The sequence below is a fragment of the Cibotium barometz genome, chromosome 46 (assembly GCF_041138505.1).
Source record: "Cibotium barometz isolate CiBa-2024 chromosome 46, ASM4113850v1, whole genome shotgun sequence".
Classification (NCBI taxonomy): Eukaryota; Viridiplantae; Streptophyta; class Polypodiopsida; order Cyatheales; family Cibotiaceae; genus Cibotium; species Cibotium barometz.
Genome location: NC_141091.1, coordinates 20,468,339 through 20,481,377, shown reverse-complemented (window position 1 = coordinate 20,481,377; position 13,039 = coordinate 20,468,339). Strand labels below are relative to the sequence as shown.

The following is a 13,039-nucleotide window of genomic DNA, read 5'->3' as shown; positions in this document are numbered from 1 at the left end:
GATGAAATTGGTGAGGGGTATTACTTCATAAGCGTGATGTTCCACTAGGTACCACTAAGGCTAATTAAGGCATTTCACACAAATTTTTAATGATTAATCATAACTATGTAACAAATGTGTGCAAAGCCTTATGTTTACAAAACCTAATTAAGAACTCAATAATATACCTCTTCAAAGTTTTCCAAGCATGAAAATGGATGGCAAGAATAAAACAGCATGGTTGGAGGTTAGGTAGCTCACAACAAATTTAAGCCATCGATCATGATGTCGCTCAAAGTGAGAAATGCTAGGGAATTTTGGTTTGAACATAGTTCTTCCTAAATCCAACATTTAGATAATTTTTAGACAAACAATATTCACCAATCTACACACTAACACCTGGTTTCAAAGGGGTCTTGTAGGAAATGCACGCCTCCACTGATGTGACAAAAGAGAAGAGCTCAACCCTTATTGTCCTTGAATTGGTGCTGGCTTACTTGTCTCCCCATTTAACAAGGTCTTGTCGCTCTCTATTCCTTATTTGTGTTCCATAGAAGCCATTGAATCTTCAATGGATGCTTATAGGGGCTAGCTTACTGGCTTACTTGTCTCCCCATTTAACAAGGTCTTGCCACTCTCTATTCCATATGTGTTCCATAGAACCCCTTGAATCTTCAATGGATGCTTATAGGTGTTGAGATGCCTTGTGACATCTCCATATAAGATGTTGCATGGCGCTCTAGTTTAGTTCTTTGTCTTGCAATAATTGATGCATGCTTAGCTTTCATGTTGAGCACATGCCTAAGATATGGGTTTGGGCTACTCACAAGGCTTCATACATTCCACCCCCTTGTAGGGTTTTGCATAGGGATCATGAAATGCATATGGACATGGTGCCGTGTTCACAATGCTTGTCACTTTGGTTGCTATGGGATTACGAAGGTTATGGAAAGCACAACTGACAGTTGGCGTTGTCTCAAACGATCAATGAAGTTGCAGGCCTTCTTGAGTTTTCGAGTTGTAAACTTGGCCATTTTTCCTTCTACAGCCAACTTTTTCACATTGTCTTGTGAAGAGTTCACGAACTAGCTCTTTCAAGCGTATGCACAATCTTGGTGAGGTAGTGTGCCTGTTGGCTTGAACGGTGGGAAATGTCTCTTGAGAAGCAATAGAGGTGATGACTCCTCAGATGCATATTAGATCTTAAAGATGCTCAATTTGTGAAGGTATTAAACTACTCTCTAAGAGCCTAACATGAGAGGATAAATAATGATTAAATAATTTGAGAGCGAGACACATGGCATGGGATAAAATTTTGTATTAAAAGTGACAGGCAAGTTTAGAGACCCAGATCAACCTTTTCAGTTGCCACACACTCTGCAAGCTTTTCTTCCTCTTTCTTCTTGTCGTGCTGCTGGCTCTCTCAAAAACCCTAGTCCTAACCCCAATTTGTGGATCTTGATCTCTTCACAGTGTAACTTAAACCCTAACCCTAGCCCTAAGCCTGGCTTTGGATCTTGATCTGTGTTAGCTCGGATCGGTGACCTTTCACTATGCCTGGCCTTTCCGGCGATGGCCTGGTGACCTTCGAGGACTTCGAGAAAGAAAGCGAGTACGGCTATGTCCGCAAGGTATTGCTCAGAAGACCCTTTCTTTGCTTTTTTGTTTTCCGCTTTCTGCTACGGATGGCGTTCGTGCTGTGATCACGGTTTTCTGTTGGCCAATTAAATCGGAGTGATTAGTGATGATTAGCGGTGCCTTGTAAGCTGCTTTTACCGGAATCTCGCATCATCGTCTCTCAAGTTGGAAGCCTCTGTATGCTTTCTGGCATCCACGGCCTAAAGTGGGCACCTTTGTGGTCAAATTAATGGCTCTAATTGAGGAATTGTGCATTAATTAGCAATGCCATGTGAGCGGTAAGATCATCTTTGAATGGTTTGTGATCTGGCCAGACATACTTGCATTTCATGTCCCCAAGCTTTCAATTGACCTTCCATTGCATGGGATTGGGCTCCTGTCTAGACAAGACCACGGTGGCAGCTAACAGAGATTGTAGAAACAAATGCAATGGACATTTTTTTTTTCTTCCAAAAAAGAGATACTTCTATTAGTTAAAAATAAACCTGCTTAGAAGGAGATTACAAGATACAGCAGGAAAAGAAACACAACTGGGCTGCTTCCTCCATGGCTGGCTGCTCTCGGAGGAAGGTTACATTGCTAGTACAAAAGTAGCAAGCCATACTAGGGGCGTTCCTTGAGTGGTGACACCTGCCTCCCAACCTAGTGTCACATGCGGTCTACAATGGACATTTCCCACAGTAAATGACAGATAGGGGGTATATCAAACGAAGACTTTTGTGCATTCGAGACCGAATGGTCCAAACTTGATTTCAAGCTGGCATCAATATAGGTACCTGCCATGTGCTGAAGCACTACCTTTGGGTGTGTTCTCAACAGAGGGTCTTCTTTTCAAGTGTCTCTCACATAAATGTGAGAAAGCCAAGGACACGAAGCATCATATTTGTGTTGATGGGGTTCATACCTTTTTCCACCTCTTTCACTTGTCCACTGGATTGTCTTCAGTGTGACCAACAATGAATTGATATCCTGATGGGGATGCAGGTTTCCGGGCCAGTTGTGGTGGCTGATGGCATGGGAGGTGCAGCCATGTATGAGCTTGTAAGAGTTGGGTATGACAATTTGATTGGTGAGATTATTCGTTTGGAAGGTGACTCTGCTACCATACAAGGTATGTAACCAAGCTGATGCTCATCAATACTGAAGAAATTACACATGAGCTTCAACTCAAATCTTCCTTGTTTTGCCAGTCTATGAAGAAACAGCTGGTTTGATGGTCAATGACCCTGTGTTGCGCACACACAAGGTATCACTGCCAGAGTTTGTCTTTTGTCTGTCTTTTTAGATTTGAACGGCAAACAGCTGCTTTTTTTTTTTGGTTACCAATGCTTCATATGTCTATTGATTCTAATGCAGCCACTTTCTGTGGAGCTTGGACCTGGAATCCTTGGGAATATTTTTGATGGAATTCAGGTTTTATGGATAAGACCATTATATTTAGCGGTTTTCTAAGAATCCAAATAAAGTATATTGGCATGATTAACAAAGTGTATTGCTACATAAACTTCACAAGTGCCTTGTGTTAGTTCCTTGTGTTGATGCAACATCTTATTTTAACTTGAAGGCCTATGTGGTCCCTTGACATTTTGCAGCGGCCACTCAAAGCAATTGCTATAAAATCAGGAGATGTTTACATTCCCCGTGGAGTTGCGGTCCCTGCCCTAGACAAGGACACTTTATGGGAATTTGAACCAAAAAAATTAGGTAATTATGTTGGGTGTTTTCTAGCATGTCTCCTTTAGATTTCTCATATCTGTCTATTCTGATGCAGCCATTGGAGATGCTGTTACTGGGGGGGATTTTTATGCAGTAAGTTTTTCGACCAAGAATTGATGCTGCCGTCAATCTATGTTGATGTGATTATGATACCCAATTTTGGCTGACTGCAAAGTGTTTTGGTGACAGACGGTGTTTGAAAATAGTCTCATGACTCATCACATTGCTGTACCACCGGGAGCAATGGGAAAAGTTACTTATGTTGCACCAGCCGGCCAGTATACAATCAAGGTCTATGCCTTTCATATGTGTGTGTATGATATAGTATTTATACACAATTCATTATGGGGTTGAAGTTGCTCTAGTAACGCTAACAAAAGCTCGTATATAGTGGCGGTTCTGCCCAAGCGATGTTATTCCTCCTTTTGCTGAGGATTTGATTTCTTCTTCAGGATACAGTACTTGAGCTCGAGTTCCAAGGTGTGAAGAAATCAATAACTATGCTTCAGGTGATTTTTATAAATTTGATCCCTCCCCTTTCCCCGCCAAAATCAAAACACCCGGAATAGACACACACACACACACACACACACTTATTTTTTTTTGGGTGAAACCACTGCTACCTTAAGGATTGTATGGTACATTCATAGCTATCCCAAGCTGGGACAACTACTACTCGGATATTGGAAACAATGGAAAAACACTTGTAGCTGTTGAGAGGAAAGATCTCCGAGGTCCAAAGAATCTCGGAGTGAAAGGTACAGAGACCTCCTAAAAAAAGCAAAGCATTTGATCTCCTCATGGTAGAAAATGAACTGATTTCGTGCATGGTAGGTTATCCACAAAGCCCAGTATATAGTCCAAGAAAGGCGGCTGAACATCCAAAAGAATTTCCTGAAGTTGTTGGGAAATCGCACTCTCAAGTGCCCAGACAGACAGTCTGTTCAGAAGAGCATGAGAAGAGGGAAATCCCCATAACAAATGAATGGCTGAGTGCGAAGTAGTTATGACATCTATGGAGGTTGGGACAAAGCTTTCTATGAAGAATGCTTAATAACTGTCTCTTGGTGATGAGAACACCTTTTGCAAGAGGCGAGTGCAATGTTTCTCTTGGCTAAGAAGGTGCCAACCGGGAATGCACCCACAATGCATCTCCACAAGAAAGAGGCAGTTTGATCTTCCATACTGACTCAAAGTGGCCTTCCACCGGTGATGAGGTTTGTTTACATGCCACAATTGATTTGCATGTGTTTGTATCCAAGGTGTGTTGAGATATCGAGCTTATCTAGTGAGGCGGTGGACACTGATGACCCGCTTGGGGGATAGGTCCCACACTTACACCACTGGCATGGTTGGTGAGATCATGGGTGATATGCGGCCAGTGGGATGACAGGTTGTGTGACAGCCATTCTAGAGACTGGCATAGTTATAGCGCCAGCTCATTTAGTTGGGTTCACATTATAGAGAACCCTAGTATGTATTTGGTTGAGTACCTTTTCATGTGTGTACTCTCATCTTTGTATATGGTATGTTGAGTGTTGTGTGAAGAAGAAGAAGATTTTCAACCTCTCACCTTTTCAAGCTCTCTTCTTCCCTGCATCGTTTCATGGTATCAGAGCTTGGTTCATGCTAAGGGCTGAGCTGCAAGCATACATGACACCATGATTGGGTACATACAGGATGCCAAGACGTGGGACACCTTGGTAAAACTCTATGAAATGAATACCAAGGCACGAAAGATACAGTTGAAAAATGAACCTCATACTGTGGAGAAAAAGAGTATGTCTGTGAATGACTATGCATTGAAGATCAAGGGTATTGTGGAATCCCTTGCATCTATTGGCGTTTCAGTAGATGATGATGATAAGGTGGAAGTTTGTCTACGTGGTCTCGGGCCACAATACAAGGCGTTCAAGACGTTTATTCAGACTCGAGAAAACATTCTCAATTTCACAGATTTGGTATCTATGTTGATTATAGAAGAGAGGAGCTTGGGTGAAGACCACAGTCTTCATAAAACAAAAACAGTTTAGAGCAACAGGCCTTCTACACAAGTTCAGGAAGAGGACGAGATAGAGGAGGCCGTGGACGCGGCCAAGGAGGTGGCCGAACAGGTAATCAGAATTATGGTCAGCAGTAGCAACAACAACAGTCCTAGAATTCACAACAACAACAACACGTAGGTGGAGGGGGAGTCAAAGAGGTCGTGGAAATTGCACCTCAGCGTTTTTATCTTCAATTCATGGGACAACAGCCCTCTCTGCTACATAGTACACCACCTCAACGTTTTATCATCAGTACATATCTTGGGATAGCAGCCACTCTCTGCTATAATACTTCATCGTTTTTATTCTACTTTGTATCTTGGGACAGAAGTCCGCTCTCTGCTACAGTTTATCATTTTTCTTCTACAATTTACCTTGGGACAGCAGCCCACTCTCTGCTCACGATCTTACACCACTCGGGACAGCAGCCCTCTTTGCTCCTCTCCATCCCTCGGGTATTGCAGCACCCTCGTCACACCACCACTGCACGGAATATAAAGAAGGTGGTCATTACAAATGTGATTGGTTTTCGGGACTTATTTTCCTTGAACCTTTCCCTTTCAAGTAACATCACACAAGTCTGGCTAGAGTGCTCGTATCTCAGCTCTAAGCATTCTTTGGACTCCAACAAAGAGAAAATTCACCATCCAGAGTTGATCACCAGTTCCTCATCGCCCCTCGGATACCGTAGCACCCTTATCACTAGAGTCTGCATCACTTCACCTTCCGCTACCCACTACCATCTCAGAGTGTCTCTGCATTCACAAATGCGAGCCTTCGACACCAACCACCTCATGAAGTGCCTTTGCCTCACATCGTCGCGAGCCTTCGTCATCGACCGTGCTTCAGCTCCGACATCATCTTTGCTTCTGCACTGGACTTCTTCTCAGAGTCTCCAGACGTTGTTTCCAGAGGTGGATACATTCCTTTTGCCAATGTGTCAGTGTGGGACCCTGGCATCCATCTTCTTCTCTCATGGTCCCCTTTTTGGCCTGAGAGGGAGTGTGAAAACGGCATTTTTCCCTCCACCGATTCTCATGAAGAGCCCTTCTGCTAGTGTCCTGATTGACCATGGTGGCATGGGGTCCAACAATTGAGGAGAGGAGGTGCGGCTATGGTAGCCCTAAAAAGGGGGTTTTATTTGTTTTTGGTTTTTATTTGGGTCGATAGCACCTTTTTTGGGCCGACCAGCAGGCCTCCCCTATATATAGCATTCGCCTCATCATTCCACATTCTGAACCACTTCATAGACCATCTTGTACCACACCTCTTGGTTGTTGCTGCTACCGGGCCCTGCACTACATCTAGTGCATCATTGTCGCTTGGTTGCTCCAACACATCAGCGTTTTCATTAGTTCATGGAACAACAGCTCTCTCTGCTACACAGAGCACACCAACATTTTATCTCAGCTCATGGTAGAGCAGCCCTCTTTGCTATATAGAGCTCACCAGTGTTTTATCTCAGCTCATGGGATAGCAGCCCTCTCTGCTACATACAACATCTTAGCGTTTTTATCTTCAGTTCATGGGACAACAGCCCCGACAACATTTTATCATCAGTACATATCTTGGGACAGTATAGGCCACTCTTTGCTACAATACTTCATCATTTTTATTCTACAGTTTACCCTGGGATAGAAGCCCACTCTCTGCTATAGTTTATCATCGTTTTTCTTCTACAGTTTACCTTGGGACAACAGCCCACTCTTTGCTCACCATCTCACACCACTTGGGACGGCAGCCCTCTCTGCTCCTCTCCTGCAGAGTCACATCTGCAGGTCCCTGTGAGCCTTCGGGGTCATGCAACCCTGCAGTTGCACACTGCTTGGGCCTTCCTGAATCTTCTGCTGCAGCAACTCTGGCCATAATTGTATCTGCCATTATCCCTGCACCAGAGCGTTTGAATGCATTACCTGTGATGATAGATATACTGTAGTTGTGAATCAGCAGACTCAAGCATGCAGCCTTCCGTGATTTGTTACCAATGTGTAATTACTGTCGGTGGCCAATGTGCTTATAAAACCGTCGTGAATTTATAATAGGGTGAAAAGGCTTGGTTTTGAGTTGTCAAGAGTTTTAGTATTAATATATGTTTACATATTCTCCCCCCCAAAAAAGAAGATTGGATGCTCAGGAGCAAGATGACCTTCTAGAGGCCCAAAATTGCGTGGAACGCAACGACGCCAGGAAACTCCAAAAGTGGCAAATTAGGGCAAGATAAAAATCTCTCAAGGATAAAGGTTGCTCTTCAAAGGCCTTCTTTAACACTAGTTTTGTAACATGACATAAACATGTTCTTGACAGAAACTCAGTACGAAGTGCTTTGTGTGAATATATGCTCTTATGTGTGTGTGTGTGTGTGTGGAGTGCGTGTGTGAGAGCATATCTTGATACAGAGTTCTACACCCACTATTGGGCACTGATGACGTTAGTGGGGATACTGTAGTATCTTGTCCATACTATGCATAATGGAGTTGATAGTTATATAGTCTTGAGGGTTGACTACCATGAGTATATAACATGCACGTTCCTAAAAGGTGAATTTGGGCATGTTCCTGGATTCATCTAGGTATATATAAATATATGTCCTTGGACATTTTTATGTCCTGCCAAATGGCCACGTTTTATTATTTTTTCCAAACAATTAATAAATACTTTCCATATGCTATCTACATCAAGTCATTTTTTATGACCCAAATTTCATGCACCATGGAAAAATTATAGATTTTGAGATGACTAGTACAAAATTTATTGACAATCTAAATTGTTGAAGTTAAAAAACAACACGAAGAAGTTGCAAATTCAGATTTTTGGAAAAGCATGTTTTACAAGGTCTTTATCCATGTGATTCATGCACTATGAATATAAATCATTTGCATACAATCAAAATGTTCTATATAAGCAAAATTTTTATAGAAATTGTGGACATATTTAGGTTTTAAAGGCTAATTTCTCTCTTTTCTTATTGTCAAACAAGCAAAACTGACTTGCATTCCATGAATTTTATCTAGTGACCGATATCTTCATTTTTAGGCTTCTATACGTGGATAAGTTGCTATTTGCATATCAATCATAACTTTCATTTTTTGGGAGCCTTAGATAGAAAGAATATGAATGTTTTGCTACCCATCGTGAGATACATTTAAATGCTGCACTACTGTAATTGTACTTAGGAGAGTTATAATGTCATAGTAGTAGAAATCTTGTTCCAAATACCCTTTTTTGGGTTCTGTATGTCTATTAATGATTATACATAACATTTTCAATCTATAATTACACATATGAAACAAGATTAATGTCACTTTTATGTAATATTAGCATTTTCCACTACCCATGATCATTTCTCAATCTTTTGAACTATATTATGGATGTTTTATATATCTATTTATATGTAAGAGTTGACTAACATCATTTAAAACAAAATTCTAAGGTTCAATGTTGAGTTTTGTGTAAAGAATGTAGGTTTTACAAGTGTTTAGCTTTGGTTGGAGCTTACGCAAAGATGATAGGCAACTAATTTTCAATTTTAGATGACCATCAAAGGCTTTTAGTGTTCCAAATTCACCCCATATTTTTTCTCCTATGATATATGCCAACCCAAAATAAATGTTATCAATGATGGAAGATTTTTTTGCAAAGATTTGTGATGGAATTATGTTACAAGCAAAAATTGCACGTGTGAAAAGTGTGACCACTCCAATCCAATTGGATGTCTTTTCATGTCCTCGTGTGTTCAAATATATTTTTCCCATGTCCTTTGATACATGTATAATACATATCTTCAAGGGTGTGTAGTTTGGATAGAGGCTTAAAACATCAAATTATGGTTTTATAACCCTTAAAAAAGATGTTTTTATGTCTTGTTGAGCTACCAAACTAGTGTTAAGAATCTGTATACTTCCAGGTAGAGTCAGTCCATTCATAGACTCAAAAAGGACAATGGGGAGTGGACTCAAAATAAACATCAACTAGAGACATAAGTACTGAATCATTTTATTGCCCTTTTTGTTGCTCCTACACAACCATCGTAGCAAACCCTGCATGCGCGTTTGTAGCAGGTCAACCAATTTGTTACATCTCAGAAAGTATTGGAAATGGAAGTGTCTTTTACAGAGGAAGAGTTACATGATGTCTTGCATGGTTTAGAGAAATGGAAATCTCCTAGCTGTGATGGCGTTGACAGTAGAGTTCTTTCCTAAGTATTGGGATTTACTAAAAAATGAAGTGCTTTAAATGATTAATATTTGTTGGCACTCTGGGGTGCTACTAGCTTCTTGGAAGCAAGGGCTTGTGCGTTTACTCGCTAAAAAATAGTTATGTTATAAACTAACAGATTGGAGGCCTATTCTCCTTATGCTTGTCATTTACAAGCTAGTTGCTAAAATGCTGGTCAACAGATTGAAAGATGTTCTTCATGATGAGCTGCCCTAAGCCCAATAGGGCGTGCAGTGTGACAGATTCAACCACGTGTCCAAGAGGTAAAGATAGAGAGAGAGAGGGGAGAGAAAGAAGGGTATAGGGATCTTGCACAGTACACCACACTAAGCGGGGAACATGCCCCGTCCCCTTTCAGGAATTTATTTAGGAGCAATTCACGGGCTTTTCCAAGCCAAGACCAATACAATCAATGAATACAATATCAAACAAATATGTCGATGTAGAAATCTAGGTTGAAGTCAGTGTCGAGGCACAAGATTTCTGATGCCGAGCACACCACAAGGATGACCCACAAGAGTCTCTCACTGGGCTAGTACCAATGTGCAAAATCTGAATCAAATCCCAAACCTCAAAGATGTTCAAGGGAACTTTATACCCAATCTGTAGAAAAATCCTCAAGAAGCTTCTTGAAAAAGCAAACACCCAAGTGACAGATATATGAGTGCCGGATTGCTAATCTCCCTATTGAGGTTCTGGAGGAGAACGTTGGTAGCGCTGGGCGGATCAGTGATGGAGCTGGTTGGTGCAAGGAGGTGAAGCCGGTGGTGAGGTAGAAGATGATAATCTCCACAACTATATGCACTCGATGCCAAGAGAGAGGCTCAAAGTGTCTTTTAATACTTGGGGAGAGCCCTGCTTTTTACCAAAAGGCTCTAACCAAGCTTTACTTTTGTCTTTTTGTTTTTATATTTTAATAAGAATAATCCTTTGCCAAGGTTCTTGATTTATTACCTTTCTAGCTTTAGGGCCTTGCTTTTTGGCCTTGGAGCGCTTTTTTGAAAAAGTGGCTTTTAGCTTTTTGATCTGGCACAGTCCCCTCTTTCCAATGGTGACCTTAGCTCGTGGTCAACTAAGTTTGACTTTTTTGCTGTTTCTTGCTTTTTGACCAAAACTGGTGCTTTTTCCTATGCCAGCTTCATGATTCTGTTTACATGATTTCATCAACCTGTCCATGTGTTTGAGCATGAGTTCCATCATGTGAAAAAGAGCTAGGAGGGCCAAATAGTTACAGTTGCACCTTGCACAATATGCTTTTGTGCCTAGGGGACAAATCATGGATAACATTGTAAATGCCGACATAGGCATTGAATATGCTAAATACACAAATGCGGATGTACTCATAATGCAAATAGATATTGAAAAGGCATTCGATGTAGTTCAATGGCAATTCATAGCTCAAGTGATGGACAAAATAGGTTTTGGTCCAAAAATGAGGAATATTATATACTGGCTATATGAGGAAGGGACAGCCCAATGTATTATTAGAAATGAAGTCTCTACCCCATGGAAGCTTGGACGATCCGTGAGACAGGGATGTCCATTGACTGCCTTGCTTTATGCGATAGCCACTCACCCATTGCTCTTGTACATGGACATTTTGATTGTGGAAGAGAGGCTACATGGTATTGACATTATAGGAGCCAGTCAATTTGTTAGTCAAGCATATGCAGATGATTCCTTCTTTTGTCCCAAGAACACACAACATGATGTCAATGCAATCATGGATGCATTGAAGCTATTTGACTTGGCTGTTGGATTGAAGGTTAATTTTACTAACTGGAAGTTGTTGCCTCTTAAAGAATGCGATTGGCATTCCATTCTTTGGCCAGGTTTCATATTGTCTCCAGACTTGATAGTACGGCATCTTGGATATCCTATCGGATGAAAGATGCGTCTATAATTCTCAACTAGCCTCCTACGAGTGGTTCCTAGGGGGGCTGGTTGAGGAGGTAACAATGGAGGTGGAATCTCCATGTCCCTATAAGAATTCCTAATGGTGATTGGTCATTGGGTTCCTACTTGAGCAAGCTGCATCATTTGCACCACTGGGAGGTGGTGCTGGCAAAGCTAATGGTTATGGGGGTGACGGCAATGCTGGCACTCCAATCATTTTCATCATTTGCTGGTCATGGTAGCAGTTGGTTGATTCATGATTTCTATATCTCGTGCAATACCCACACCATTTATTCGCTTTAGCTCTTAAGATTGGACATTAATGAGTTATATGGTTGCTTCTACAAACATGCTTCCACACACTCACATACATACACACACACTCATATTTATATATATATACTCACATATATATATACCCACTCATGTATATACACACATATTTATATATATACACACTCACTGTGACATGCGGGGGATTGATCATAGTAAAACAACCTTAGGCTAAACTAAACTATACTTATTTATACTTAAGAGATAGACAATGGTGTCAATGCAATGCAATGCAGCTATATTAAATGGATGAGTTACAATGAAGATCTGTAAATAGATCTATGCTGTCCCTAGATGAATATCTATCTCGGGAAGAGAGAGATAAGTTGAATGCTGATGATGAATGACTGTTCCTGTCTCCAATGCTGAGGTCCACCCTTGGAATGCTGGCTTTCCTCTATGTAGGAGGTAGGAAATGAACTGAATGCTGATTATGCTGAATCTGCTGCTGATCTGCTGACTCCCAATGCTCCCAAGGAAGGAAAATGCTGAGAAGAGAAGATATGATGCTGACTGTATGCTGAACTGTATCTCCTTGTCTCCTAGGAAGGAAAACGCTGAGAAGATCCAGATATCTAATGCTGAAATGATGCGTCTCTATTTATATGGTGAGCTGGTACTGGTCGGTAACCTTTACTACAGTCGGCTGCCTTCTGTACCTTCACGACCTACAATAAATGCTATTAAATGCTGTCGGCTGTTGATAAGCTGTTGTCGGCTGGTTGTTGTCAGAATGCGCAACGGAAGACTAACGCACGTAGGAGACACATCACCATCGAGCTCCACGAACACCCCCAACGGGCACTGCAGCATCCCTCCACCGGGCTCCCAAAACACCGGCCGGAGGAGATGATTATGACAAGGTGCCACTCTAGCCTATATACAGCTCTTCAAGTTCCCATGCTTCCACTTATGGGATAATCCAAGGCACCTTCTAGCCATAGATCACACGCTCGAAATCGCCAACCTTCCAACAGTTGTAACAGCCCCGACCTGATGCCATTAAATTACATGCTTTGTGCTGTTGTATAAGCCCCAAACACATGCTTATGCTGTGATTAATGTTTGGATGAATGGATTAAGGCTTGGATTAATACTTGATGATATTGAATGCTATCTGCTAAATGCTTATGAATGCTTGATGACGCCATGTCATTTGTACACCTGATGGGTGTGCACATGACACTCACATACATATATACATAGCAAGACATGTT

At 41.5% G+C, this 13,039-nt stretch overlaps 1 protein-coding gene across 1 annotated transcript in view; it reads left to right on the top strand.

Annotated features, from left to right (window-relative positions):
- The first annotated feature begins 1,320 nt into the window (after positions 1-1,320).
- Positions 1,321-13,039, top strand: part of LOC147611963 (V-type proton ATPase catalytic subunit A-like) — a 48,032-nt gene continuing 36,313 nt past the window's right edge. The window contains exons 1-8 of the mRNA XM_086783817.1: positions 1,321-1,610; positions 2,602-2,728; positions 2,808-2,863; positions 2,974-3,030; positions 3,210-3,321; positions 3,389-3,426; positions 3,523-3,624; positions 3,786-3,842. Of these exons, the coding sequence (XP_086639943.1) occupies positions 1,533-1,610; positions 2,602-2,728; positions 2,808-2,863; positions 2,974-3,030; positions 3,210-3,321; positions 3,389-3,426; positions 3,523-3,624; positions 3,786-3,842 (627 nt within the window). The 5' untranslated portion in view covers positions 1,321-1,532. The remainder of the gene's footprint in view (positions 1,611-2,601; positions 2,729-2,807; positions 2,864-2,973; positions 3,031-3,209; positions 3,322-3,388; positions 3,427-3,522; positions 3,625-3,785; positions 3,843-13,039) is intronic.